The 25,097-nt window shown below is 51.4% G+C and overlaps 11 protein-coding genes across 11 annotated transcripts; 3 read left to right on the plus strand and 8 right to left on the minus strand.

Moving 5' to 3' along the window:
- Positions 1-1,842: 1,842 nt before the first annotated feature.
- Positions 1,843-2,103, plus strand: HETIRDRAFT_316027 (uncharacterized protein; the record flags this gene model as incomplete). The annotated part of the gene is made up of 1 exon (XM_009547342.1): positions 1,843-2,103. One exon carries the CDS (start codon positions 1,843-1,845, stop codon positions 2,101-2,103), a length of 261 nt encoding a protein of 86 aa, XP_009545637.1.
- A 425-nt stretch (positions 2,104-2,528) lies between these two features.
- On the minus strand, positions 2,529-2,828 carry HETIRDRAFT_58194 (uncharacterized protein; the record flags this gene model as incomplete). Its single annotated transcript, XM_009546395.1, has 1 exon — positions 2,529-2,828. A coding segment is annotated over one exon (300 nt), but the record flags the coding sequence as incomplete, so codon positions are not given.
- Positions 2,829-3,013: 185 nt separating this feature from the next.
- On the minus strand, positions 3,014-3,901 carry HETIRDRAFT_58241 (uncharacterized protein; the record flags this gene model as incomplete). The annotated part of the gene is made up of 1 exon (XM_009546397.1): positions 3,014-3,901. The coding sequence occupies one exon, from the start codon at positions 3,899-3,901 to the stop codon at positions 3,014-3,016; it is 888 nt and encodes a 295-aa protein (XP_009544692.1).
- Positions 3,902-4,858: 957 nt separating this feature from the next.
- HETIRDRAFT_58250 (uncharacterized protein) lies at positions 4,859-5,245 on the minus strand (the record flags this gene model as incomplete). The annotated part of the gene is made up of 1 exon (XM_009546398.1): positions 4,859-5,245. A coding segment is annotated over one exon (387 nt), but the record flags the coding sequence as incomplete, so codon positions are not given.
- Positions 5,246-7,956: 2,711 nt separating this feature from the next.
- HETIRDRAFT_316656 (uncharacterized protein) lies at positions 7,957-8,172 on the plus strand (the record flags this gene model as incomplete). The annotated part of the gene is made up of 1 exon (XM_009547343.1): positions 7,957-8,172. A coding segment is annotated over one exon (216 nt), but the record flags the coding sequence as incomplete, so codon positions are not given.
- A 966-nt stretch (positions 8,173-9,138) lies between these two features.
- HETIRDRAFT_58175 (uncharacterized protein) lies at positions 9,139-9,504 on the minus strand (the record flags this gene model as incomplete). Its single annotated transcript, XM_009546394.1, has 1 exon — positions 9,139-9,504. A coding segment is annotated over one exon (366 nt), but the record flags the coding sequence as incomplete, so codon positions are not given.
- Positions 9,505-9,634: 130 nt separating this feature from the next.
- HETIRDRAFT_450974 (uncharacterized protein) lies at positions 9,635-11,915 on the minus strand (the record flags this gene model as incomplete). Its single annotated transcript, XM_009547344.1, has 3 exons — positions 9,635-9,957; positions 10,064-11,153; positions 11,841-11,915. 3 exons carry the CDS (start codon positions 11,913-11,915, stop codon positions 9,635-9,637), a joined length of 1,488 nt encoding a protein of 495 aa, XP_009545639.1.
- Positions 11,916-12,213: 298 nt separating this feature from the next.
- Positions 12,214-12,995, plus strand: HETIRDRAFT_450975 (uncharacterized protein; the record flags this gene model as incomplete). The annotated part of the gene is made up of 3 exons (XM_009547345.1): positions 12,214-12,303; positions 12,371-12,571; positions 12,810-12,995. The coding sequence occupies 3 exons, from the start codon at positions 12,214-12,216 to the stop codon at positions 12,993-12,995; spliced, it is 477 nt and encodes a 158-aa protein (XP_009545640.1).
- A 3,475-nt stretch (positions 12,996-16,470) lies between these two features.
- HETIRDRAFT_315244 (uncharacterized protein) lies at positions 16,471-17,910 on the minus strand (the record flags this gene model as incomplete). The annotated part of the gene is made up of 1 exon (XM_009547346.1): positions 16,471-17,910. The coding sequence occupies one exon, from the start codon at positions 17,908-17,910 to the stop codon at positions 16,471-16,473; it is 1,440 nt and encodes a 479-aa protein (XP_009545641.1).
- A 3,538-nt stretch (positions 17,911-21,448) lies between these two features.
- On the minus strand, positions 21,449-21,814 carry HETIRDRAFT_58225 (uncharacterized protein; the record flags this gene model as incomplete). Its single annotated transcript, XM_009546396.1, has 1 exon — positions 21,449-21,814. A coding segment is annotated over one exon (366 nt), but the record flags the coding sequence as incomplete, so codon positions are not given.
- A 77-nt stretch (positions 21,815-21,891) lies between these two features.
- HETIRDRAFT_316563 (uncharacterized protein) lies at positions 21,892-23,112 on the minus strand (the record flags this gene model as incomplete). Its single annotated transcript, XM_009547347.1, has 1 exon — positions 21,892-23,112. One exon carries the CDS (start codon positions 23,110-23,112, stop codon positions 21,892-21,894), a length of 1,221 nt encoding a protein of 406 aa, XP_009545642.1.
- Positions 23,113-25,097: the final 1,985 nt, after the last annotated feature.

A 25,097-nucleotide genomic window follows, 5' to 3' on the forward strand; every position in this document is an offset into this window, starting at 1 on the left:
AAGTATGGCAAGCAACCCATTCGGCGCCGAACGGTAATGCGATCAGCCCAGAATACAAAATGAGCTGCACGATTCCACTTGGCCTGATCTCCATCAACGGTTTTGAACAGAGCCTGCCGAACGTCAAAGTGAGGTCGTTCGGCGATGCCGTTGGCGCGGGAATTGTAGCCCGAAATACGGATGTGCCGAACGTGGTACTTTTTCGCTAACTGGTCGAGCGCCTTGACGAATGCTGGTCCGTTGTCGGAGACGATCTCTACCAGTGTTCCCCATCGGCACATGATATCCTCGAAGATCCAGTCGGCGAGGGCTGAGCTTGTTTCGCGTCAGAGCATTCGGAATTTGGGGTAGTGCGATACCGAACAGCGGCCTTGAACGAGATATTTGAAACCACCAGCGGTCGGCATATGCATAGTGTCCATATACATCTTTGCGAAAAGTGGTGCAGGCGTGGCGACGGTCGGGGGAATGAGGACATTGCGAGTCTGGCGAATCTGGCAAAGGTGACATGTCCGAACAAACCAGGAAATGTCTTGCCTCATGTGCGGCCACCAGAAGCGTTCGGCGACCAAGGCGGTCGTGGCGTAGAATCCCTTGTGAGCAACGTCGTCGTGGGCGGCAGTGAGAATTGTGATCCGACTAGAGGGGGCTGCAACGATCTTGTGTTGACCGTGCGAGTCTTTTCGCCATAGCTTGTCGGCTGCGATGAAGAACTCAGTGCAATATCGCAGGAAGGTGGCGTATTCGGAGTCGGAGAGAGAAGGGGGCCAAACCAATGTTCGGTGCCAGTCGCGGACCAACCATAGGCGTTCCTCGGCTTCCAAAGCTTTCTGCGATCTTGGGATATCCGAATAGTCGATGGTCGGGCCTTCGTTGTTGGAGTCGGTATCGGTCGAGGGGTCGCCTACGAGCGAGGAGGTGAAGATGGCGGTGGTCGAAGTTGAGTTGGAGGTGGGGAACGTGTTGTTGATCTGATGGAGGAAGCCATAGAGATTGTCGATCCAGTCGTCAAAGTCGTCTTCGGGTTCGGGTCGGTCGGCGGGTTGTGGTGGTCGTCGGGAGAGACCATCGGGGCCGTGAGAGGTGCCGGGGACGTGGACGAGTGTGAAATGGAAGGTGAGGATGGAGACGATCCACCGATTGATGCTAGCGCTGGGTTCGAGATCCGGGTTAGTGAGCATGCCCTTGATGTAGCATGCGTCTACTTCGACTATCAGGTTCCGAACGCCGATGAGGTACATTTTGAGCGACTGGAGGGCGCGGAAGAGGCCGTAGAGTTCGAGCTTGGGTTGGGAGAATTGCGATTCGCGGTCGTTAAGGGTGATGGAGCCGAATTGGGCATAGTACCGAACCCGGGGATTGTCGAGCGCACATTGACAGAGGTGGAAGCCGACCGCGATTTGTGAGGTATCGATGGCGAGGATGACATTGGCTGCCGACCCATAGTCGATCGGCCGAAGGGCTGGCGATTCGAGAAGCGCCGACCGGAGGTCGTCCTGGGCCGCTATCTGGTCTGGGCCGAACACGAATGGAAAATCTTTGCGCGTTAACATTGTCAGTGCATGCGCCCTGTGTGCAAAATTCCGAATGAAGATCCGAACGACACCGATCGTCCCCAAAAATGCCCGAACATCTGAGAGATCCCTGCAAGGTCCCCACTTCATAATTGACTCTACCCTAGACTCGTCGGGCAATCTTCCTTTGTACGTGCAGCGATGGCCGACCACCGTGATTTCGGCTGCGCAGAGTGTCGCCTTGTGTCCCGAAAATGTTCCTCCGCTGTACTTCATCCGCTGAACCACCCGATTGAGGCCTTGAAAGTGTTCCCACACAAATCGTCGTATGCCGGGGTTGTCGGGGTGCGTCTCGAACCCGCCGTTCGGAAGTTCGTATCGGGTCGGTGGGCCCCGAATCGGAACATCGTCGATGAAAGGAATGGTGGTGTCTGGGATTTCTGGCTGGAGGATGTGGGTGACGTCGTCGTGGAAGATCGGGACCGAATTTGTCCATCCCATGGGCAGGGTGACGAGTCGGTGGGCGCCGAATGGGGTCTGGAACGTGGTGAAGTCGCGAGATGATTCGGCGAGCCCTCGTTTGTCATAGCCAACATAGAGATCCAGAATGCCGCCACAAGCGCGAGCTGCAAACTGTTCAGCGATCTGATCGGTATATGGGGGCACACCTGAATGCTGGATGGTGACGGCGTTCAGGGGTTCGAGGCTGTGAACGATTCGGAGTTTGGTGCCAGTGGAGGTGCTATTCGTCTTCTTGACGACTGTAAACCAGCGCGATCGGTAGGACGAATTCGACGGCTCATAGACTCCAGCGGCAATCTTGGTTTTGATAAGTCGGCACACTTCGTCGTAGATGCCTGGTGGAATCGGAATGTTGCGCTGAACCCAGGGCTTGTGCTCGACTACCGGCATATTGACTGGTGGGAAGAAGTCCTCGCGGAAACGTCCGCGTTCCGAATCGTCCCAGGCAAATCCCATCTCTTGTAGACACATGAAATGGTGCATGAGCTGTCGTTCGGTGGGCCAAAGGAAGTCGTCTGAGTGGACTTTGTCGATGAGGTCGCGTCGTTCGGCTGTGTATCTGCCGGTCGGCGTGAAGGGTGGGGGGTTCGGTGTCAGCGTCGGAAGGGTAGCGAGAGGGTCACCAAAGATGTTCCGAACGATTCGGAACTTTTCGGGGAGGTCGGCCAAGACTGGTCGTGTTTTCTGTGCAACCGGTTTGTACTTGCGCTTGGCGGCGAAGATGGCGACCGGGTCGGCGATATTAGTGGAATGGAAAGAACCGGGGACGACTGAGGAAAATAAGGACGACATATCGGAATCGAGATTGTTTTTGAGATGATTTTCGGGCCCCAAATCGGAGGCCATAATGTACTTGAGACAAAGATCGCGACGAGAGGGAGATGGAGAATGGAAATCTGAGGACGCTTCAATAAGTGGGAAATTGGGGGTATCATGATCGGTGGAAATGATCAGTGCAACTTCTCCTTGATCTCGGATCAATTCATCGAGTCGCAAAAACCCGCTTGTCTTCGGTGAAGGACTCGAGGGGGTCCTCGTCTAATCGTCGGAATGGTGGCTCGTCGTCCCATGTTTGGGTCACTGATGGTGATCGTCTGGTCTTCGTTTGAATAATTCTTGACGATACTTTCGGTGAGGATGTCGAAGGGCCGACCGAGGAGAACGTCGTAGGCTGGGTTACGAATGATGTGGACTTGGAGGTACAAGGTGATATCGCCGATGAGGAATGGGACGTTGCGTGCGAGGCCCAAGGATCGGTCGATTTCGCCATTCGCCGACTGCATATTGAGGACGATTTCGGGGTCGTAGATGAGCGCCAGTTCATTGCAAATGCCTTCCGACATGGCGATGACTTGTGAACCCGGATCGATGACGCATTCGACTTCCTGTTGGTGATCGACGAGGGGAACAATGGACCTTAGGGCTGAAGATTCTTTAGCAACTATCAACGGCAGAGGAACCTGACCGGGCTGTAGACTCTTCAGATATGTTTCGTACGTATCGGGGATGATGATCGCGCCAGGTGGAGGTGTTTCAGGTTGGTGCAGGACATTGACGAAGGAGGAGACGGTCGGTCGAGTCGGTGGTTCGAGATCGTCGATGGCGTAGGGTAGATCGGCATCTTGGTAGAAGGTCCGAACATTGCTGGCGTCTTTGGTAGGCGATCGGCGTGCCGACGTGGCTTCCCTGACCTGCGAACGGACTTCGGCGGAGAGGGAGAGTAGTTCGCGCTGGGTAAGCGTCACCTGAGTGGCCATCGCCCTGTTGTAGACCTCGGCTGCTACCTTCTCGTCGTAGATCGGCGCCGTAGTCTTGTAGGCCGGAGCGTCCTTCTTAGCCGATGGTATCTTCGCCGGGGCTCCCATGTTGCGTTCGTGCGGTGGTGCATAGGTGGCGTCCTGGGCTTTGGCGTATGGGTGGATCGGAGCATCGTCCTTGGCTGGTACCGGGGGCGGTCGCGGAGTCGGGGTGGTTGGTCGGGGTTCGGGTTCGGGAATTTCGGCCCTCGCTCGTCGTTCGGGAGCCGGTGAAGGGGTAGGCACCGAACGTCCTGTCTGCGCCATTTTGCGTGCCCTTGCGCCCCGTGTTCGGAGCGCGAATAGTTCGCGTTCGAGGCTCGCAATTCGCTGGACGTCGGTGAGTTGGTAAGTTGGGGTGACATCCAGCAATGAGGGTGAATCGTGACAGGAGGCTATCGTCATCGGGTGAGTCGGCGCCGCGTTTACCGTAAACATCATCTGTCCGGTCGCCAACTGGCCTGGATTCCTGTGGTGCCATTCGTCAACTCGGTCCTTCAGATTACTACCCGTGATTTCTCTGGGTACGAATGCCCCACTTGACAATACAACCTTCCCCTCGATATTCCTCTTGCATTTGCCGATCCGAATGTATTCGGTGACCTCGGGACAGGCGCGCATGAAGTGTTCGGGACTGCCGCAGAACATGCAGTTGTCGCCGCCTTGTCCTGGTTGTCGGGATGGTCGATCGGCTGGCCTGGACGTCCCCTGAGCTGCAATGGCTTTGACGAAGGTGTCGGTGAGCCGTTTGAACATGGTCGCCAGGTCTTCGGCCTTGATCGTGTTGGTGGGCGGCGCAGCGGGGGCTGCTCGAGAGATGTCGGTAGACGTAGTGCTGTAGGCGGATGTGGTGCCGTGCAAGACAAATCGGGCCGCGTCGTGGATGTCCTGGAGGTTGTACGGGTCGTCTGGGAAATGATCGGGGAACTTGAGTTGTAGACGTTGAGAGATTCTTGCCCATAGCTCCGGTTGGAATCCTCTAGCAAAGGTGCGTCCCTGTTTGGCGACCGAGATTCGTGCCTTGCTGAGGAGGAATACCGTGATCGCCAGGAATCGCCGATGATAGTCGCCGAGTTCGCTGAGAGACAAGATGCCGACCCTGCTCGTTTCACCGACGAGCTTGTCCATATCTGATACCGACCATTTGCGCTCTTCCTCCGATCCGGGGTATAGTCTGTAGACCTCTTCGCCGAACTCCTTGAATGTCTTTGTGGCGTCGGTGAAAGTAGTGAGCGATTCCCAAAGCTCACAGGTGTCGACGTCCAGGAATCGGCAAGCGTGTTTCTTCCTTTCCTGCTCGTCTTCTACCGCAGACCGAACGAAGTGGAAGTCCAGATCGGCGAAATATCGTCTCAATTCGCGGGGTTGATGGGGGTCAAAGGTCGGAGCCGTTCGATATCCACGAGCGGGCATGGATGGGGTCGCCATAGTGAGAAAGTCAAAGGTGGGGGAGAAGGTATTGTTTGCTAAGGTGATCGGGGATGGAGTCGCTGGTTCGAAGGAGCGTTCTAGCGAAGTTGGTCGGATGGTCGGCGTCCAGAAGACGGGGCTGCGTGGGATTAACGGAGAGATGGAGTCGTGGAGAGATGGGCTAGGAGACGGGGGTGATTGTTCTAAGAGCGCAAGGTCGAGGATGGGGGAAATCGGCGGGAGTAGCGATCGGTTCGGCGATGAAGGTGGGGTTAAGAAGAAAGTGGAGTCGGGTGGCGGCGAGAGCGATGGCGAGGATTCAAGATCAAGATAGTGATGGTGGGATAGATGCTCCGGGACTATATCGGCGTCTCCGAACAAACTTCGGTCGGCAGATGTTTCCTGAGTATTGAAGCTGTCGATAACTGTTTGTTGTTCTTCGCGCTCCGCTGTTGGTCAGGACGAGCGACGTAGATTCCTTGAGGTAATTTTGAATACTAACCCCTCGCGGTGGGCTCCAAAATGATACGCTAGAGGTGGCTCTAAGTGCCGAGCACAACACCAAAACAACCTCTAATGCAGGGGGTGCTGGAGCTAGTATCTAATACACAAGGAATTGTTAGTGATGACTTTAGAAATCGATGGCATACTGAGAAGCAACGGGGAGTATGAGATTATAGCGCCCGAACGGTTTCGGGACTGCGCCGAACACCGACCGAACGTTCGGTCGGTCGAGTCGGGGATTCGGTCGGTAACGAGAAGGTAGTGTCGCGACCGACAACTACGCGCTTCAAGAGCCACACGGGACTCTGACAATATACGAGGGAGGATGGGGGGTACGAGCGAAGTGACGAGTACGAACGCGAATGAGGCCAAACGACGAGGATGACAAGTTTTCGGGAGTCGATGAAGACGATTTCGATGGTTGAGACGAGTGCGAATGAGCTCTGAACTGTGGGGTGCGAAAGCTGGTTTATTCCAGAGTTGTATGTAGGTTTTTATAGTAAACAGAGCCTCTAAGTAAAATATTAAACAAGAAATGAGAGTAGATGTCGAATGGGCGCCAAGCCTTAGCGATCAGAGAAGATAAGAAGGTAGGTGAGATGTCCATATGGGTTCCGAAGGTGATAAGGTAAAAGTTAATCAGCGATGGCGAAATCCCGAACGTTCGGGATCCATCGCCCGAGCGTAGGTAGACGGAACAGGCGTTGGAGAACCAATGAAAAATAAAGAAGAGGTATCGTACGACCAGGGTGGCCAAGTAATGGTGCAAGATCGTGTTTGACCGACCATGCAGAAGTCGGGAAGATAAACGATAAGGACCGACCGACTCACGGAGGACATCGGCCGATACGGAATACTGGCTCCGATCTCGTAAACACTTATCATAACACTCCTATGCGGTCATGGTAAGTACGTGAAGTGTGGGCGAACTGACCCAAGTACTGCCGAACGTCCTTCGGTGGCTTGTCGTCGGTCGGGTAGGGACCGACCGTGTTCGGTAATAGTCGGCGTCTTCGGTACTTGTCGAGCGCTGTTCGGTATCTCCCCAAAGCTTCCCGAATACCTCCCTCGGACCCTAGCCCGGGTGCATGCTCATCAGCGCATCCGTCCACGTATTCATGGATGAACTTTGTCATGTTTTGCCACCAATAGTGTCGTTGTACCATTTCCAACGTTTTTGTTCTCCCCGGATGTCCTACCGCGGGTGCGTCGTGATGCGTTTTGACAATAAGTCTTCGTATGGCATCGTCTTTTGGGACACATATGTGGCCGTTTCGTCTGGTGATTCCGTCTTCGTGTGTCCAGTGTCCCAGTAATCCTCTCATTCCTTGTGGCCCTACTCGCAAAAGTTTGGTGAGGGCTACCCTTGTCAGGGCATCATGTTCCGATTTTGAGTGTCGGATGAGGGAAATGAGGTCCGAGGATGCAATTTCTGTGGACTTGATATGTCGTGTCGGGGACGGTTCTACCAGTGTTTCGTCGGATTTGTTAAAAAGGTTGGCCGGGAGCAAAATTTGAGCTTTGTTGTCAGATTCCACCCCCTCACTTAGATCTGGACGCCTGGACAGAGCATCGGAATGATTTGTTGATCCCGCTTTATAGCTGAGCGTGAAGTCGAATCTGCTCAAATAAAGGCTCCAACGGGCGTGTCGTCGTGAGAGATCTCGCGCCGTTTGGAAGTGTTCCAGATTCTTGTGATCTGTCCAGATCTCGAATGGGTGTCGTGCACCTTCGAGGTAGTGATTCCAGTGTTCCAACGCTTTTATGATGGCCAGGAGTTCGCGATCGTGGACGTCGTAGTTCCGTTCTGCTGGTGAAAATGACCCAGAAAGGAATGCGACTGGGTGCCAGTCGCCATCTTTTCCTTCTTGCAGGAGGGTGGCTCCGTAAGCGATTAGTGAGGTGTCCGTTACTAGTCGATATGGATGCATGGGGTCCGGGTAATTCAGAACAGGTTTGCTGATAAATGCCCTTTTTAATCGTTCGAAGGCTTCCTGGCACTTCGAAGTCCAGTTCCATTTTGCATCCTTTTTGGTGAGGTCGTGCAGAGGTCGTGCGATAAGGGAGAACTTATCGATGAAACGCCTGTAAAAGTTTCCTAGACCTAAAAAGGAGCGAATGTCTCGGACGGTGCGTGGGACTGGCCAATCTTGTATAGCGTCCACTTTTGAGTCTTCCATTGCGACGTGGTCTTTTGAAATTGTGTATCCCAGATATTGGAGTTTTTCTTTATAAAACTCGCACTTTTCTGGCTTCAGATAGAGGTCGTTGTCGCGCAAGATCTGGAAAACTTGGTTCAGGACCTGGATGTGTTCCGCCATGTTTTTGGAAAAGATGAGGATGTCGTCCATATATACGGTTATTTTCCGGGCCGTGATGAGCTCTCTGAAGATCATGTTCATCATGGCTTGGAAGGTGGCTGGTGAGTTGGTAAGGCCGAAGAACATCACCGTGGGTTCGTAAGAGCCCAGCGGAGTGATGAAAGCTGCCTTCCACTCGTCGCCCTTCTTGATTCGTATATTGTTGTATCCCCACCGTACATCCAATTTGCTGAAAATGGTGGCCCCTTTGATCACGTCCAATAGTTCTTGGATTAGTGGAAGGGGGCACACATTTGGGATGGTGTACGAGTTCAAATGGCGATAGTCCTGTACCGGGCGCAGTTTTCCATCTTTCTTTCCTATAAAGAAAAATGGGGCTGCCGTTTGTGAGGTGGATCGACGGATGGTCCCCCGAGTGAGGTGTTCCTTGATGAATTTTCCTAATTCGTCGTGTTTCTCTGGGCTCAAGGCGTAGATTTTTGGTACTTGAGGTTTGAAGGTCGGTTTCAGATCTATGGCGTGATCCCAATAAGTGTGCTTTGGGAGTCGCTGCGACTTTCGTTCACTGAAAATGTCCAAAAATTTGTGATGCGCCTTGGGGACTCTTTCCTTTAGATTGGTGACGACGATTTCATCTTCCAAGTCCTGGTCGAAGCTGGCAAATCCTGACGGTTCGGGAGCCAGTTTCCGAATAACTGGTTCCTCTATGGCCTGTTTTCCTGAGTTTTCATGTGGGAGATCGGGTTCTCCCCCGTTTGGTGAAAGAGATGGTTTGGCTTGAGCCTTTCGTTTCTCTTCTGCGTATTTCCTTATGTCCTGTAGGAGCCATTTCCTTTTGAGGTATGCTCGTAGTTGGACACCAAACGTTCCGCTGTGATCGCGGAGTCCTACATCTTCCGACAATCTTCGGAGATGTTCTAGGCGCTGTTTTTCGCGCTCGTTAATGCGTGGTTTGTGCCGTGGCTCCACGTCTGATAACCGCCCATTGTTTTGCGGTTCTTCCCTTGCCCTAGTGAACCCATGTGGTTGCTGGCATTTCTGGGGGCACCGATCAAAGTGCACTTCACGTCGCCTCCACTTGATGGAGGGATCGTGGTATTTCAACCAATCTGTTCCTAGGATAAGGTCGTCTTTCCCTAGATTGGAGATAAACATCTGGACGCGCTCAGTATGCGTTCGTCCCCTGATGTCCCGAATGGTGAGGTTCACATCCAAGGCTGATCGGATGAGACCTGCTTTATTAATGGTGTCATCGACGTTCCGGACGCGAATGGGGTTGTTAAGTGTGTAGGTGGGAAAGCGATGTCTCCTGACCCAAGTTTCATTTACTATAACCCCCTCGCATGCCGAGTCGATGGTTGCCTTTGCTCCAGCGTATTGACTCCTGTTTGATACTTTCACGTTCAGGCGTATGGGAGTGATGATACAGTCGTTCATTGCTCCGATACGAATACAAGTGCGGGCATCAAACTCGGGTCGTTCTTGACCTCTCTCCTTCGCTGGTGAGGGAGAGGTCAGGAAAAACGCTCCGCGTGTCCCAAGATCACTTCTCTTGCTTCATCTTCCCCTAGTTCTCCGAGCACTGCTCCGATTCGAGCAGAATGACTGACGCTTCCGTCTCCCCGTCGTCCGTTAGGTAACATAGCGCGTTGCCCATGGTTCGTTTGGGGTCGTCCGGATGGGGCAGAGTGAGGACGTTCCATCGAAGGACCAGGTTGTGGTACCCGCTGGTCGTTGCGAGGAACGTCCTCTGTCTCCATTCCTCAATATATTCCCACTTGGTCTCCCATAGCGGGTGCGTAGTCTTCTCCTTCCAAATCAACCGCACGGTTTCCTCTCCCTGTCGTACCCAGGCGTCTCTTCGAGTTTCCTCGAACTGGTGGAACGCCTCTACGGGCCGACCAGCAGTTAGCGCTAGAGTGCCCTAATTTTCCACAATTTGAGCAACGGGAGGTTCGCTTGCCGTCAAATTTTCTCTTTTGACTTTCGGCGTTACGCTTCCTGGTAGCGTCGATGTCCATGTCAACCACCTGGTTGTTCATTCTGCGAGGAGCGGTGGTAGAGTTGTAGCGGACGGCTGGTTGAGTGTGGAAACGATTCAAGTAATCGCTGCGAAAGGAGGTGGAGTTGGCAAGGATGGCCTTTTGAGCGGATCTGGCTCTGAGTCGTCCGTCTATTTCGCAGGCTGTGTTAATCCAATCCTGGATGGTATCTTTTGGTTGAACTTCCTTGTCATATATTTTGTCCATGACGCGCGGGTCTAACCCGCGTTGGAAGTAAGGGACTTGCTCCTTGTCGGAGATGTCGGCATCGGCGGCAATGAGGATGAATTGGTTGGAATATTCATCAACCGTCATTCGTCCTTGGGAAAAGGCCATGAGTGCGCTTCGCGCTTTATCGGTCTTGCCTGTCTCCCTAAATTGGAGCTTGAACTTTGTTAAGAAGTCCCTCCAGGTTCCTAGATCAGTGGGAGGGTCCGCTCCTACTGATTTGAGGAGGAAGTTCTCGGCCCAAGCTCCTGCCGTGCCATATCTCATGCATGAGAGCACCAGGGATATCTTGTCTTGATCGGTCTTGTACCGATCGGATTCTGCTGCGAAAAGAAGGAGGCATTGGAGCATGAATTTCTGGGATTCAATGCGGTTGCCTGTATAGTTGTCTGGGAGTTTGACCTTTCCTCTTCCGGGTTGTACTGTCGCGGAAGGGGGGTCTGTAGAAGTCGAAGCTTGTCCCGACATGTTGGCGAGCGGTTCGTTTCGGGTGTTGATTGGTGTTTGGTCTAGTGAGTCGGAGTCTGATTCTGAGGTTGTTTCCTCTTGCTCCGAGTCTTCGGGGATTACCGGCGCCGGTTCCCTGTATTGTGGGGCTAGTTCCCACTGAGCTTCTGTTTCGTTCCAAATATCCTCTTCTTCTGTTCCGTCTTCAAGGGTGAAGTAATACCGCCCGTTTCGGTATGAGCAGTTATCGTAATTTGGGGGAGCGTATCTGTTGTTGTCTTCGTAGACCCAGAAGTCCCCTTCGTGCCGGATAGGGCGGTTGTTGTGACGGAATTGGTTATTGATACGTCTAGCGCCGGGTGGATATTCCTAGCCTAGGTCTTGCTCCAGAGTGTACGCAGTAACACTTTCTCGATGGGGGTCTATATCCCCACTGAGTAAGGTTATGAGAAAGAGTGTGGCAGCAAGCTAGTGCGAGCAAGGTAGGGGCAGAAGAGTCTATTCTAGTGTTACGAACTGCTCGTTCAGTAACCCCAAGAGTAGGAGGTTCTTCCCTAGGTCACTCGTGGAGGATGTGTGGAACGATGGTCTCAACTGTACATGTAGCACAGGAGCCAGGAGTGTATTGCAATGTAGCAATGGGGAGAGTACTGTAGGAAGACAGTACTGAACGAAGTAGACAGTATGAAGACTGCCTAAGAACAAAGGTCCCTGTATGTGAAGATACAGGGGAATGAAGAGAATAGACTGAAGAACCTCAGCCTACTCTATGGGCCTTTTATACTACTTTAGGAAGTAGGGCGTGAGAATACCATATATGTATCCGTAGGTATTTCTCTAAGTCGTCTCTCTCAGTAACGACTACTCTTGTGCTTCTCCGTTAGTCTCCTTCCGGCCAGGAAAGACTAGGAGCTCAATGCCCGGTGTGTGAGTAGTTTGTAAGGCGGCGTTCCATGCCCGCTACGCAATAGGCCCGTGATACTCGACCAACGATAAGGTGATCCGTTGGGAGTGGATGACCAAGGTTACTATCTGTACCTTGTTTGTACGCCTCACCTTGTGAGGCCGCTTGATATTTGTGATGATCGTGTCGGAATAGACCGCCGTTAAGGCCCGACAGAGCGTGATCATAACACATAAAGCTCGACTTGAAGGTATGTCGTACACTTGTGCACCACTACTTTATGCTACTGATTGGATCTAGCCCATTATTGTGGTCTCTGCACCAAAAATTGGAACCAAGAAGGGCATTCAGTCGAAGAGAGTAGCCAATCCAAGAACCCCCATCACCAAGGCTTTGAAGATTCCATGCAGGAAGTTCATGCTCGCAAATCTCCCTAACGGCACTCTGGAAGCCTAGCGTATGTTGTTCACTCACATGTGGTTAGATTTTTTAGGGACTCTACAGAACCCTTGGGACTGTGCCGGCATGCTTATGAAAGCACAGGAGCTGTGGGACAAGGTGTTTCCCCGCCATCTTCATGTCCTTGCTGCCAAAGACGAGGCGGTCTTCAACTTGGTACATCTAAATTATCTTTTGTATCTATACTAGTGCTGATTGTTCACACTGTGGTATACTACCCTAGGTGATGCAGCGCATTTACGTCTGGCGCAGGAACTTTGCCACAGAGGCCATCAAAAGGGTAAAGGCCTTCTGGGAATCTGATCCCCTGTATGCGGATGCTGAAGAACGTGCTGCCTATGTACAGTGGGCTGTTCCTGAAACCAAGGGTGGTCAGGTTCCTGCTATCTATGAGGACGTTGACAAGAGCGACATCACAAATCCTGTATGTCATGGCTGAGTGATGATTTCTTTACCGCTGAGCCTCATTAATTGGCTCATCAGACGGAGCTTTCCAATCCCCTATTATTTTACAAGCATTCTCTATGCACCACAACAAGATGGCAACAATTCCTTCAAGTTTGTGGTGCGGGGCCCATCCCAGTGGAGCATTAGTGCTCTTAGCAGTAGTGGTAAGTGGTCGCAAATGTGTTGATATACAAGCACTAACAATCTTGCTTCAGGCCGAGCACATGCTACTTCAATGGTCAATAGGCAACTTCAAGGCACCCAAGGGAGAGGAAGAACAGTTCTCGCAGAAGTACTGGGGCGTCAAGACTGTGGAATATGTCGAATCACTTGGGAAGGCCACAGAGAAGTCGTGGAAGAAGATCTTCCTCAAGACCGCTGTTACGACTGCTCGTCGGTAACCCCGAGAGTAGGAGGTTCTTCCCTAGGTCACTCGTGGAGGATGTGTGGAACGGTGGTCTCGACTGTACGTGTAGCACAGGAGCCAACAGTGTATTGCGATGTAGCAATGAAAGTAGACAGTACGAAGACTGCCTAAGAATGAAGGAGTACTGTAGGAAGACAGTACTGAACGAAGAGAATAGACTGAAGATCGTCAGCCTATTCTATGGGCCTTTTATACTACTTTGGGAAGTAGGGCGTGAGAATACCGAATATGTATCTGTAGGTATTCTCTAAGTCGTCTCCCTCAATAACGACTACTCTTGTGCTTCTCCGTTGGTCTCCTTCCGGCCAGGAAAGACTAGGAGGTTCATGCCCTGCGTGTGAGTAATTTATAAGGCGGCGTTCCATGCCCGCTAATACATAGGCCCATGATACTCGACCAATGATTGATGATCCATTGGGAGTGGATGACCAAGGTTAATATCTGTACCTTGGTGTACGCCTCAACCTGTGAGGCCGCGTGATATTTGTGATGATCGTATCGGAATAGACCGCCGTGTAGGCCCGATAGAACGTGATCATAACAATACCCCCTTTCTACGTCCTATTCGCCTGGTAGGACAGCGCTGTGCGCTTCATCGCCACTCCGCGAGTGGTGTGTGGATGTGTAGAAACTCTAGCGTGTGGGTTCCGATTCGTGTCATCAGGTTCTTCTTCTTCCTTCTCCGAGGGCCAAACCTCAGTGTTTCCAGGATAGTCATCTACCCTCATGATTTGTTGTTCCTCTTGACGACAGTGGATGGCGCCCATGGACAAGTAGGTTGATCGCTTTACGAAGGCTTAGGCCTACTTCTCCAGGCTACCAGTCATGACGCCCCAAGCAGTATCGCTCCCATACGGTGAGCTCATCTCCGGTGAGGTTGCAGCCAAATCCCAAGCAGTATTGTCCCCATACGGTGGACTCATCTCCGGTGAGGCAGTTTACGGCATCCAGAGTTTGTTTTTCACAAACGTGGGCCTATGGTGGGGAATACCACGTGTAGTGTTGGGTTCGAGGCAAGGATGTAAAGAGAATTAGACTTGAACGGCGCATCGAGGAACAAGGAGGAGTCTGACTCCTTTTCCAAGTCTGCCCGTTCGCTTGCACGAATGGACATCAAGACCACAGCTGATATATTGGTCGGGGTGCGAGATATATCCACGACTGGCAGTTTAAAACGTCATGCGGGACGGTCCGTAGTTTATCGTCGTTTCGGACGATCCGTAGTTTAACGTCTTTGCGGACGTCCTTCATCATCAACATGGAATATCTGTGGGGAAAGATGTTTCTGCACGCCGGAATTTCCATCGGTGATGTGCATAGGGCCATAGACCAGACTTTACCCGCTCCAGATTCCACTGAGGCATGATGGACGGTTTATACTATATCAAACCGGATAACTTGTAACGCCTCAAAGTTATGAGACCGCTCAGTTTAACGCCGTGAGGTAGGCGGACCTGCAGTTTAACGCCGTGCATTAGGCGGCTTGCAGTTTAACGCCGTGCGATAGGCGGATGCTATCGTCTGACTATGTCCCTCGAGTCACGATAGGCTTTTCCTCCGAGGATGAGGGTAGTTTAATGTCATTTCGGACATTGTCGACACATTCTCGTCAAGGATGATGTCGACCGATGATCCCTATGCTAAAAGGGACGAATAGTTTAACGTCATCTCGGACGGTTGGTGACCACGGTCTTGGTCAACAACCACAACTCCTGTTCGGTAAGGAGCATCGTAGTTTAATGTCATTGCGGACCGATTGACACCATGGCGGTCAATCCACAACTCCTATACGGTAAGGAGCAAATAGTTTTGTGTCATTGCGGACGATCCAGCACCAGAGTGATGAATCACAACTCCCATGCGATCGGGAGCAAGTAGTTTAGCGTCATTGCGGACACATTGGCGGCCAGGGGATTGGACGTCAATGACAACCCCTAGGTTCAGGGGCACTAGTTTAACGTCGTTGCGGACGCATGGTATCTTGTCAAGATCGCCACGCACGATCCCTATGCTTGAAGGGACAGTAGTTTTACATCGTTTCGGATGCCCGTAGTTTACCGTCGTTGCGGACGTCGATGCCATTGGCCTCGAACAATCCCTATGTGGAAAGGGACAATAGTTTAACGTCATCGCGGACGTTGTTTCGCCACAAATATTGTGGAAAAACAATGCTTAGTTTAACGTCATCCCGGACGCTTCGTAGTTTATCGTCGTTGCGGACGCATGTGGCGGAATAGACTTTGGATGAGTGGCCCGCTCTTTGTCGTTCTTCCGCTATGTGGGCCAGACGAGAGTCGCGTGATCTAGTCCCTTCCTACTAGATCTTTGACTCGAGGCACGTGTCCTAGTTGCCTCCTGACTAGGTCTTGGAGCGGAATTTCTTGTACTTCGACTCCAGGACTAGACTGAGCGCTCCATGAAGAGATGCTTGCTCTTCCATGTCCCCAGACCCCTCGCTTGGATTTGAACCAAGACGACCCGATATTCTTTTACCGAAAAGCGAGTGAATATCGGAAGCGCTTCGACCTTTTATAGGCAGGGTTCTGTGACGCGAGTCCTTCCGCGCTTCGCCAGAATGCAACCACGCTCCTTTGGTCAATGGTAGTTTAATGTCATCTCGGACGGGGATAGTTTTCCGTCGTTTCGGACGAGGACTAGTTTAACGTCATTGCGGACCCTAGTAGTTTATAGTCATTGCGGACCAAGCCTTTGGTAGTTTTACATCGTTCCGGATGTAATTTGTGGCCTCGCATCATTAGGAAGACTTGTGAGGTAGAGGCGGCCCGCTCTCTACATCATCTCATGCGCCAGCTGTAGGATCCCCTAATGCGGAAACGATCCTGTAAAACGGGAGATCCAAAGTGGGACGTCCCAAAACACCAGTCAGACCTTGACTGTGAGGGTCACTTGACGAGTTATGCATCATAATTTTCTCGACCACGGATTGCAGACCGTTATGTATGGGTCCTTCGCTGTACCAAGGCGAAGAGCCGGCTTGTTGACACCTTCAAGTAGATATATGTCATGTAGAGGGTTCCCTAATGCGGAAAAAACCCTGTAAAACTGAGGATCCAAATGGGACGCTCGATGCATCTGTCAGATTAACTCCTTGACAGCGAGGATGTGAAAGGATTCCGCCGTAGGTCGTACGTGGAATTATACCCGCTGTTGTCCCTTGATTCCTACCATCATTGGAACCTAAGAACTAATTGGTCAGGTACTTCCCCTGCCTTCTTATCTTTTCACAGTTTTAAGACATGCAGGTCCGATAGTTTAGACGTCATTCCGGACGCGGGGTAGTTTAACGTCTCTTTCGGACGAGGTCGTACAGTTTAACGTCTTGAGGGACGATCCTAGTTTTACGTCGTTGCGGACGATTCGCGTCAGGGGAAGGAGTTCCTCAACTTCCTTACCCCCTTTCTTCTCCCTATGCCCCGTTATTAGTCCGTTTAATAATCAAAAGGTCCTTGATAATCCCCGCCTCCTTCGTCAGGTCGGTAGTAGGGGTCCGCGTCGTCGTAATTTCCTGGATCGTCTAGAGCATCCCATGCATCGAGCTCGGATCTAGTCCAAGAGCTATTTCTTCGAGCCTCCGAATCAGCGCGGCGAGTTCTGCGGCTACTTCGGTTATCCTCTCTTTCGTTCGTACGAAATCGAGCACTAGGAGGAGGCGATCCAGGCCGGTGTCGAATACTCCGGCCAGCAGTTGTTCCGCGTCCGAGGGTTGCCTGACTTCCCCGACCCCGTCTTCCCTCATTTCTTCGATAGACGGGCGGTTCCTCCTCGTCGGTATTTCCTTGGGATAGGGGAAAACCTCGTATCCGGTGAGAGGGGGGAGTCGCGGTATGGCTATGCGCTGTAGGAACCTCTCGTTGTCTCGGTGGAGGGCGCTCCACGACCGTACGCGGAACCCTCCTTGGATTTGGTACAGACGTGGGATGTTCTCCGGGACGTGGTACGTTCCAAGTGACAACTCGGAAGGGGTCGGTTCTGCTTGGTTGGACGTTTCCCAGTTCTCCTCCGAAGAGGAGAGCTGGAAGGAGCTCTCGGTTGACGTATTGGGAGAACTCGTCCGGGTGGATGAGGAGGGCTCGGGGTCGCCCGTCATTGTGGGCGTACCAGGAGGCTGTGTCCGGGTCGGTTTGGAGGGCGAGTGCTCTGATTTGGAGACTGGCACTAGCCAGTCGTCGAGGTACGTCGCTATGTTCATTCCCGGGTTGTCCTGCCGAGAAGTTAGCGAGTCTTTGGAGGGCCATGGCTGTGGCCATTTGTATTACCGCGGAGATGGTGTTCCGCTGGAGGAGCGCGTCCGCGTGTCGCTCCAGTTCTCCGGCGTGAGGATCTGTACGAGGGGTAGGTCCTCCCATGGAGCTGGGAATCGGTCCACTAGTTGGTATTGGCGGAGGTGCAGTTTCTGATAGAACTGGTATTGGTTCAGCTTCTCCATGGCCTGGGAGTTGAGCTGCCGTTCTTGCTCGAAATCCCGAGGAACCTGCAACTCCACTAGGACGCGTGCCTTCACTAGGAGGTGGAACTCCCACTGGTAATGGGCCAAGGCTCGACTGGTTTCGGTCATCAGAACTTTCATGCCGTGGTGCATCTCGTGGGGCCCTCTCCGGTGAGGGTCTTCGGGTTCTTTCCCTTTCCTTGAACTTGGCATAGTCTTCGGCGTCATCGTCGGAGAAGTTGTTGGTATGAGGGGTGAGGAGGACCCCGGTAGATCCTGGTTGTTGAGGACTTGTTCCTCTATCAATTCGTCCAGCATCTGGTCGGTGAGGACTTGTTCCTCTTTCCACTCGTTCGACATCTGGATTGGCGACCATAAGGACGACATCGGGGGAGGAGTTTCTGGATGGAGACGAAGCATCGTGGTCGTCGTGGAGGAGCATTCGAATGGGGGAAAGTGTTTGAGAGGGAAAGAAGGTGAGAAGATGTTCTTTGGAGTCCTCTTGTCGCTCCTTTTATAATCTTTCGTCCCTCCTCTCAGGCTGTTCCCGGACGAGGTTTGTCTGGGTACTGGTCATGGAAATCTTTCATGGCTTCTTCCGCTGTTCCCTTTAGGAGAGTGTAGGGCTCCCAGGTGTTGTCTGCTTCGGGATATCCCATCCATTTGACCAAGTATTTGGTTCCCCGTCCTTGCCGTTTTGAGTCCACGATCATTTCTACTTCGTAATGTTCTTCATCGTTTAATACCTCCGGTATTGGTCGCGCGAAGTTTTCTCCGTGGGCTTCGGTTTCTCTATATTTGGTGAGCACGGCGGCGTGGAACACCGGGTGGATTTTCCACTGCGGAGGAATTTGGAGCTTGTACGCCAGGGTTCCTACTTTTTCTAGTATCTTGAAGGGGCCATATCGCCTAGGGGCGAGCTTGAACTTAGGATGGGTTGTCCGGATATGGGTTCCTTCTAACCATACTTGGTCTCCTTCCTCCCATTGGGGAAGTTTCCTGTGAAGATCCCGGTCTTTGGCGTAATTGCTGGCTATTTGTAAGCTAGCAGCGGCTTCTTCCTGAACTTCTGTGATCGTCCTAATGCGTTCAGCTACCGCAGGTACCTTTGTCTCCAGCGCCGTGTCAGCTGAATAGGGGGGGTTGAAACCGTATAGCACTTCGAAAGGGGATCTCCCGGTGGCCGAGTGTTTCCGTGTGTTATGTGAGAATTCGGCGAACGGCAAAAGGTCTACCCAATTGTCCTGATGGTAGTTGCAGAACGTTCTCAGGAATTGCTCGATCTCTTGGTTTACCCGTTCCGTCTCTCCATCTGTTTGGGGATGATACGCCGTGCTGAGAGCGGCGGTGATTCCTAGCCGTTTCCAGAGTTCTCGGGTGAATTTGGCCGCAAATTGAGGGCCCCGATCGGACACTATTTTGGTCGGCAGTCCATGTCGATTGAAAACGTTGTTTTGGAAAAGCACGGTTGTTTCTTCTGCCGTGATCGTTTTCTTGCATGGGGTGATGACTATGCCTTTTGACAGACCTTGATCCACTACCACATTAATTGAGTCGAAACCTTTGCTTTCGGGTAGGTCCGTGACGAAATCTGTCGAGATGAATCGCCAAGGAACGTTGGTGGTTTCCAGAGGGTGGATAGGTGGGTGTGTCCTGTGTGTCAAATTCTTCGTAGATTGGCATATGGCACATCCATCCACATATTCGTGGACGAATTTAGTCATGTTTTGCCACCAGTAGTGTCGTTGCACCATTTCCAATGTTTTTGCTCTACCCGGGTGTCCTACCGCGGGTGCATCATGATGTGTTTTGACGATGAGTCTTCGGATGACGTCGTCTTTGGGGACGCATATGTGGCCGTTGCGTCTGGTGATTCCGTCTTCGTATGTCCAATGTCCCAATAATCCTCTCATCCCTTGTGGTCCTACTCTTAAGAGTTTTGCGAGGGCTACCCTCGTTAGGGCATCGTGTTCCGATTTCGAGTTTCGGATGAGGGAAATGAGGTTTGAGGAGGTGATTTCCGTGGATTTTATATGCCGTGTCGGGGACGGTTCTATCAATGTTTCGTCGGATTTGTTGAAAAGCTTGGCCGGGAGTAAAATTTGAGATTTGTTGTCAGATTCTACCCCCTTACTTAGGTCTGGACGCCTGGACAGAGCATCGGAGTGATTTGTTGATCCTGCTTTATAGCTGAGTGTAAAGTCGAATCTGCTCAAATAAAGGCTCCAACGGGCGTGTCGTCGTGATAGGTCTCGCGCCGTTTGGAAATGTTCCAGGTTTTTGTGATCTGTCCAAATCTCGAAGGGATGTCGTGCTCCTTCGAGGTAGTGATTCCAGTGTTCCAACGCTTTTATTATAGCCAAGAGTTCCCGGTCGTGAACATCGTAATTCCGCTCTGCTGGTGAAAACGATCCAGAGAGGAAAGCGACTGGGTGCCAGTCGCCATCTTTTCCTTCTTGTAGAAGGGTAGCTCCATAGGCGATTAGTGATGCGTCCGTTACTAATCGATATGGGTGCATGGGATCTGGATAGTTCAAGACGGGTTTACTGATAAAAGCTTTCTTTAACCGTTCGAAAGCTTCTTGGCATTTTGCAGTCCAGTTCCATTTCTCATCCTTTTTGGTAAGGTCGTGTAGGGGGCGCGCGATGAGTGAGAATTTGTCAATGAAACGCCTGTAGAAATTCCCTAGGCCCAAGAAGGAGCGAATGTCGCGGACTGTGCGTGGGATTAGCCAATCTTTTATTGCGTCCACCTTTGAGTCCTCCATGGCGACATGGTCTTTTGAAATTGTATATCCCAGGTATTGGAGCTTTTCCTTGTAAAACTCACATTTTTCGGGTTTCAAATATAGGTCGTTGTCGCGTAGGATTTGGAAAACTTGGTTTAGGATTTTAACATGTTCCGCCATGGTTTTGGAGAAGACGAGGATGTCGTCCATATATACGGTTATCTTCCGGGCTGTGATGAGCTCCCTGAAGATCATGTTCATCATAGCTTGGAAGGTGGCTGGCGAGTTGGTTAGGCCGAAGAACATCACCGTTGGTTCGTAAGAACCTAACGGGGTGATGAAACTCGCCTTCCACTCATCTCCCTCTTTGATGCGTATATTGTTGTATCCCCATCGCACATCCAATTTGCTAAAAATGATGGCCCCTTTTATCACGTCCAGTAGTTCTTGGATTAGTGGAAGGGGGCACACATTCGGGATGGTGTGCGAATTCAAATGGCGATAGTCCTGTACCGGGCGTAGTTTTCCATCTTTTTTTCCTATAAAGAAAAATGGGGCTGCTGTTTGCGAGGTGGATCGACGGATAGTTCCTCTTTCCAGATGTTCCTTGATGAATTTTCCTAATTCATCGTGTTTTTCTGGGCTCAGGGCGTAGATTTTGGGCACTTGAGGTTTGAAGGTTGGTTTTAAGTCAATGGCGTGATCCCAGTAAGTGTGTTCTGGGAGTCGCTGCGACTTTCGTTCGCTGAAGATGTCCAAAAATTCGTGATGCGCCTTGGGAACTCTTTCCTTTAGATTGGTGACGATGATCTCGTCTTCCAGGTCTTGGTCGAAGCTGGCAAATCCTGACGGTTCGGGGGCCAGTTTCCGAATAACTGGGTCCCGGGTGGCCTGTTTTCCTGAGGGTTTGTCTGGGAGATCAGGTTCTCCCTCGTTTGGTGAAAGAGATGGCTTGTCTTGCGCCTTTCGTTTCTCTTCTGCGTATTTCCTTATGTCCTTTAGGAGCCATTTCCTTTTGAGGTATGCTCGTAGTCGGACACCAAACGTTCCGCTATGGTCGCGGAGTCCTACATCTTCCGATAGTCTTCGGAGATGTTCTAGGCGCTGTTTTTCGCGCTCATTGATGCGTGGTTTGTGCCGTGGCTCCACGTCTGATAACCGCCTACTGTATGGCGGTTCTTCCCTTGCCCTGGTGAACCCATATGGTTGCTGGCATTTCTGGGGGCACCGATCAAAGTGCACTTCACGTCGCCTCCATTCGATGGAGGGATCGTGGTATTTCAACCAATCTGTTCCCAGGATAAGGTCGTCTTTCCCTAGATTGGAGATAAACATCTGGACGCGCTCGGTATGCGTTCGTCCACTGATGTCCCGAATGGTGAGGTTCACATCCAAGGCGGATCGGATGAGACCTGCTTTGTTAATGGTGTCATCGACATTCCGGACGCGAATGGGGTTATTGAGTGTATAGGTGGGGAAACGATGTCTCTTGACCCAAGTTTCGTTTACTATAACCCCTTCGCAGGCCGAGTCGATGGTTGCTTTTGCTCCAGCGTTTTGACTCCTGTTTGATACTTTCACGTTCAGGCGTATGGGGGTGATGATACGGTCGTTCATTGCTCCGATACGAATACAAGTGCGGGCATCAAACTCGGGTCGTCCTTGACCTCTCTCCTTCGCTGGTGAGGGAGAGGTCAGGAAAAACGCTCCGCGTGTCCCAAGATTACTTCTCTTGCTTCATCTTCCCCTAATTCTCCGAGTACTGCTCTGATTCGAGCAGAATGACTGACGCTTCCGTCTCCCCGTCGTCCGTTAGGTAACATAGCGCGTTGCCCATGGTTCGTTTGGGGTCGTCCGGATGAGGTAGAGTGAGGACGTTCCATCGAAGGACCAGGTTGTGGTACCCGCTGGTCGTTGCGAGGGACATCCTCTGTCTCCATTCCTCGATATATTCCCGCTTGGTTTCCCATAGCGGGTGTGTCGTCTTCTCCTTCCAAATCAACTGCGCGGTTTCCTCTCCCTGTCGTACCCAAGCGTCTTTTCGAGTTTCCTCGAACTGGTGGAACGCCTCTACGAGCGGATCGGCAGTCAGCGCTATAATGTCCTCTGCGCCCGCAGTTATAACATTTTGGTTGCTTGCCGTCAAACTTTCTCTTTTGACTTTCGGCATTACGCTTCCTGGTGGCGTCGATGTCCATGTCTACCACCTGGTTATTCATTCTGCGAGGGGCGTTTGTGGAATTGTAGCGAGGGGAGATTTGGTTATGAAAACGATTCAGATAATCGCTTCGAAAGGAGGTGGAGTTGGCGAGGATGGCTTTTTGAGCTGTTCTGGCTCGCAGTCGTCCATCTATTTCGCAGGCTGTATTGATCCAGTCTTGAATAGTATCCTTTGGCTGAACTTCCTTGTCATATATTTTGTCCATGACGCGCGGGTCTAACCCGCGTTGGAAGTAAGGGACCTGCTCTTTATCGGAGATATCGGCATCGGCGGCGATGAGAATGAATTGGTTGGAGTATTCATCAACCGTCATTCGTCCTTGGGAGAAGGCCATGAGTGCGCTTCGCGCTTTGTCGGTTTTGCCCGTCTCCCTAAACTGTAGCTTGAACTTTGCTAGGAAGTCCTTCCAGGTGCCTAGATCGGTGGGAGGGTCCGCTCCTACTGATTTTAGGAGAAAGTTCTCCGCCCAAGCTCCTGCCGTGCCATATCTCATGCATGAGAGCACAAGGGATATTTTGTCTTGATCGGTCTTGTACCGATCGGATTCTGCTGCGAAAAGAAGGAGGCATTGGAGCATGAATTTCTGGGATTCAATGCGGTCGCCTGTGTAGTTGTCTGGGAGTTTGACTTTTCCTCTTCCGGGTTGTACTGTCGCGGAGGGGGTGTTTGTAGAAGTCGAAGCTTGTCCCGACATTTCGGCGAGTGGTTCGTTTCGGGTGTTGATCGGTGTTTGGTCTGGTGAGTCGGAGTCTGATTCCGAGGTTGTTTCCTCTTGCTCCGAGTCTTCGGGGATTACCGGCGCCGGTTCCCTGTATTGTGGGGCTAGTTCCCACTGAGCTTCTGTTTCGTTCCAAATATCCTCTTCTTCTGTTCCGTCTTCAAGGGTGAAGTAATAACGCCCGTTTCGGTATGAGCAGTTATCGTAATTCGGAGGGGCAGTTCCGTTATTGTCTTCGTAGACCCAGAAGTCCCCTTCGCGCCGGATAGGGCGATTGTTGTGACGGAGTTGGTTATTGATACGTCTAGTGCCGGGTGGGTATTCCTGGCCTAGGTCTTGCTCCAGAGTGTGTGCAGTAACGCTTTCTCAATGGGGGTCTATATCCCCACTGAGCAAGGTTATGAGAGAGAGTGTGGCAGCAAGCTAGTGCGAGCAAGGTAGGGGCAGAAGAGTCTATTCTAGTGTTACGACTGCTCGTCGGTAACCCCGAGAGTAGGAGGTTCTTCCCTAGGTCACTCGTGGAGGATGTGTGGAACGGTGGTCTCGACTGTACGTGTAGCACAGGAGCCAACAGTGTATTGCGATGTAGCAATGAAAGTAGACAGTACGAAGACTGCCTAAGAATGAAGGAGTACTGTAGGAAGACAGTACTGAACGAAGAGAATAGACTGAAGATCGTCAGCCTATTCTATGGGCCTTTTATACTACTTTGGGAAGTAGGGCGTGAGAATACCGAATATGTATCTGTAGGTATTCTCTAAGTCGTCTCCCTCAATAACGACTACTCTTGTGCTTCTCCGTTGGTCTCCTTCCGGCCAGGAAAGACTAGGAGGTTCATGCCCTGCGTGTGAGTAATTTATAAGGCGGCGTTCCATGCCCGCTAATACATAGGCCCATGATACTCGACCAATGATTGATGATCCATTGGGAGTGGATGACCAAGGTTAATATCTGTACCTTGGTGTACGCCTCAACCTGTGAGGCCGCGTGATATTTGTGATGATCGTATCGGAATAGACCGCCGTGTAGGCCCGATAGAACGTGATCATAACAACCGCCGTGCTAACAAATTTACAGGAGACTGTGGGCATGGAGGACCCAAAGCATATGGACATGCCAGAGCAGCCGGCGTTAACAAGTGGATATGCAATGTGTGTCGACATCGACTCAGATTTGGCTGCTGAGGACTCCTTGGAGGAGTGATCCGTGAGCTTTCTTCCTGATCTTCTTCTTGTAGTTTGTGCTTACATGTTTCTTCTTTTGCAAAGGCCACAGTGCCCCTCACATCTCCAGGGCCCAATCACCGCCTTCACAGCTGAATAGTCAGCTTCACCAATTGGATCCAGAGACACCTGGCTGCCCATACAATGAAGCATTGCTTTGGCGTGGAGGAAATTAGCTGCAGGGGCTTGAGACAAGGTCTACGAGGAGCTATGTATAATATACTACTATATTCCGCAAATTGCCCAAAAAATACTGATTATATTGATCTATCCAATACTTTTTGAAAGCATTTTGAGAGTTTCCGAGAGCACAGCTGCATTCATTATGACATTAGGCTTATATCAAGGTAGCTACTATAGGCAAGTCACCGGAAAGACAAGAATTTTTAGGCCTTTTCACTTGGTCTTACAGCTTATTTTGACGTCTTTCAGCTTATGCTCCATCTTGATGATATAGACCTGTTGTCCACAAGACAGCTTCTCATCATTTTTCATGTCTTATACTGTCTTATCTCACTTATTGAGCCATATAAGACAGAAAAGACAACTTGTGTATTTCCTGATATGCAACAGGCTCGTGATACTTGACCAGCAATGGATAGTCCATTAGGAGTGGATGACCAAAAATATTATCTGTACTTTCATGTATGCCTCAGGATGTGAGGCCACCTGATAGTTGTAATGATTGTATTGGCATATGTTGGAGTTTACGAGGCCGACTAATAGAAGTGCGAGCAA

Source organism: Heterobasidion irregulare (assembly GCF_000320585.1).
Source record: "Heterobasidion irregulare TC 32-1 unplaced genomic scaffold scaffold_04, whole genome shotgun sequence".
Lineage (NCBI taxonomy): Eukaryota > Fungi > Basidiomycota > Agaricomycetes > Russulales > Bondarzewiaceae > Heterobasidion > Heterobasidion irregulare.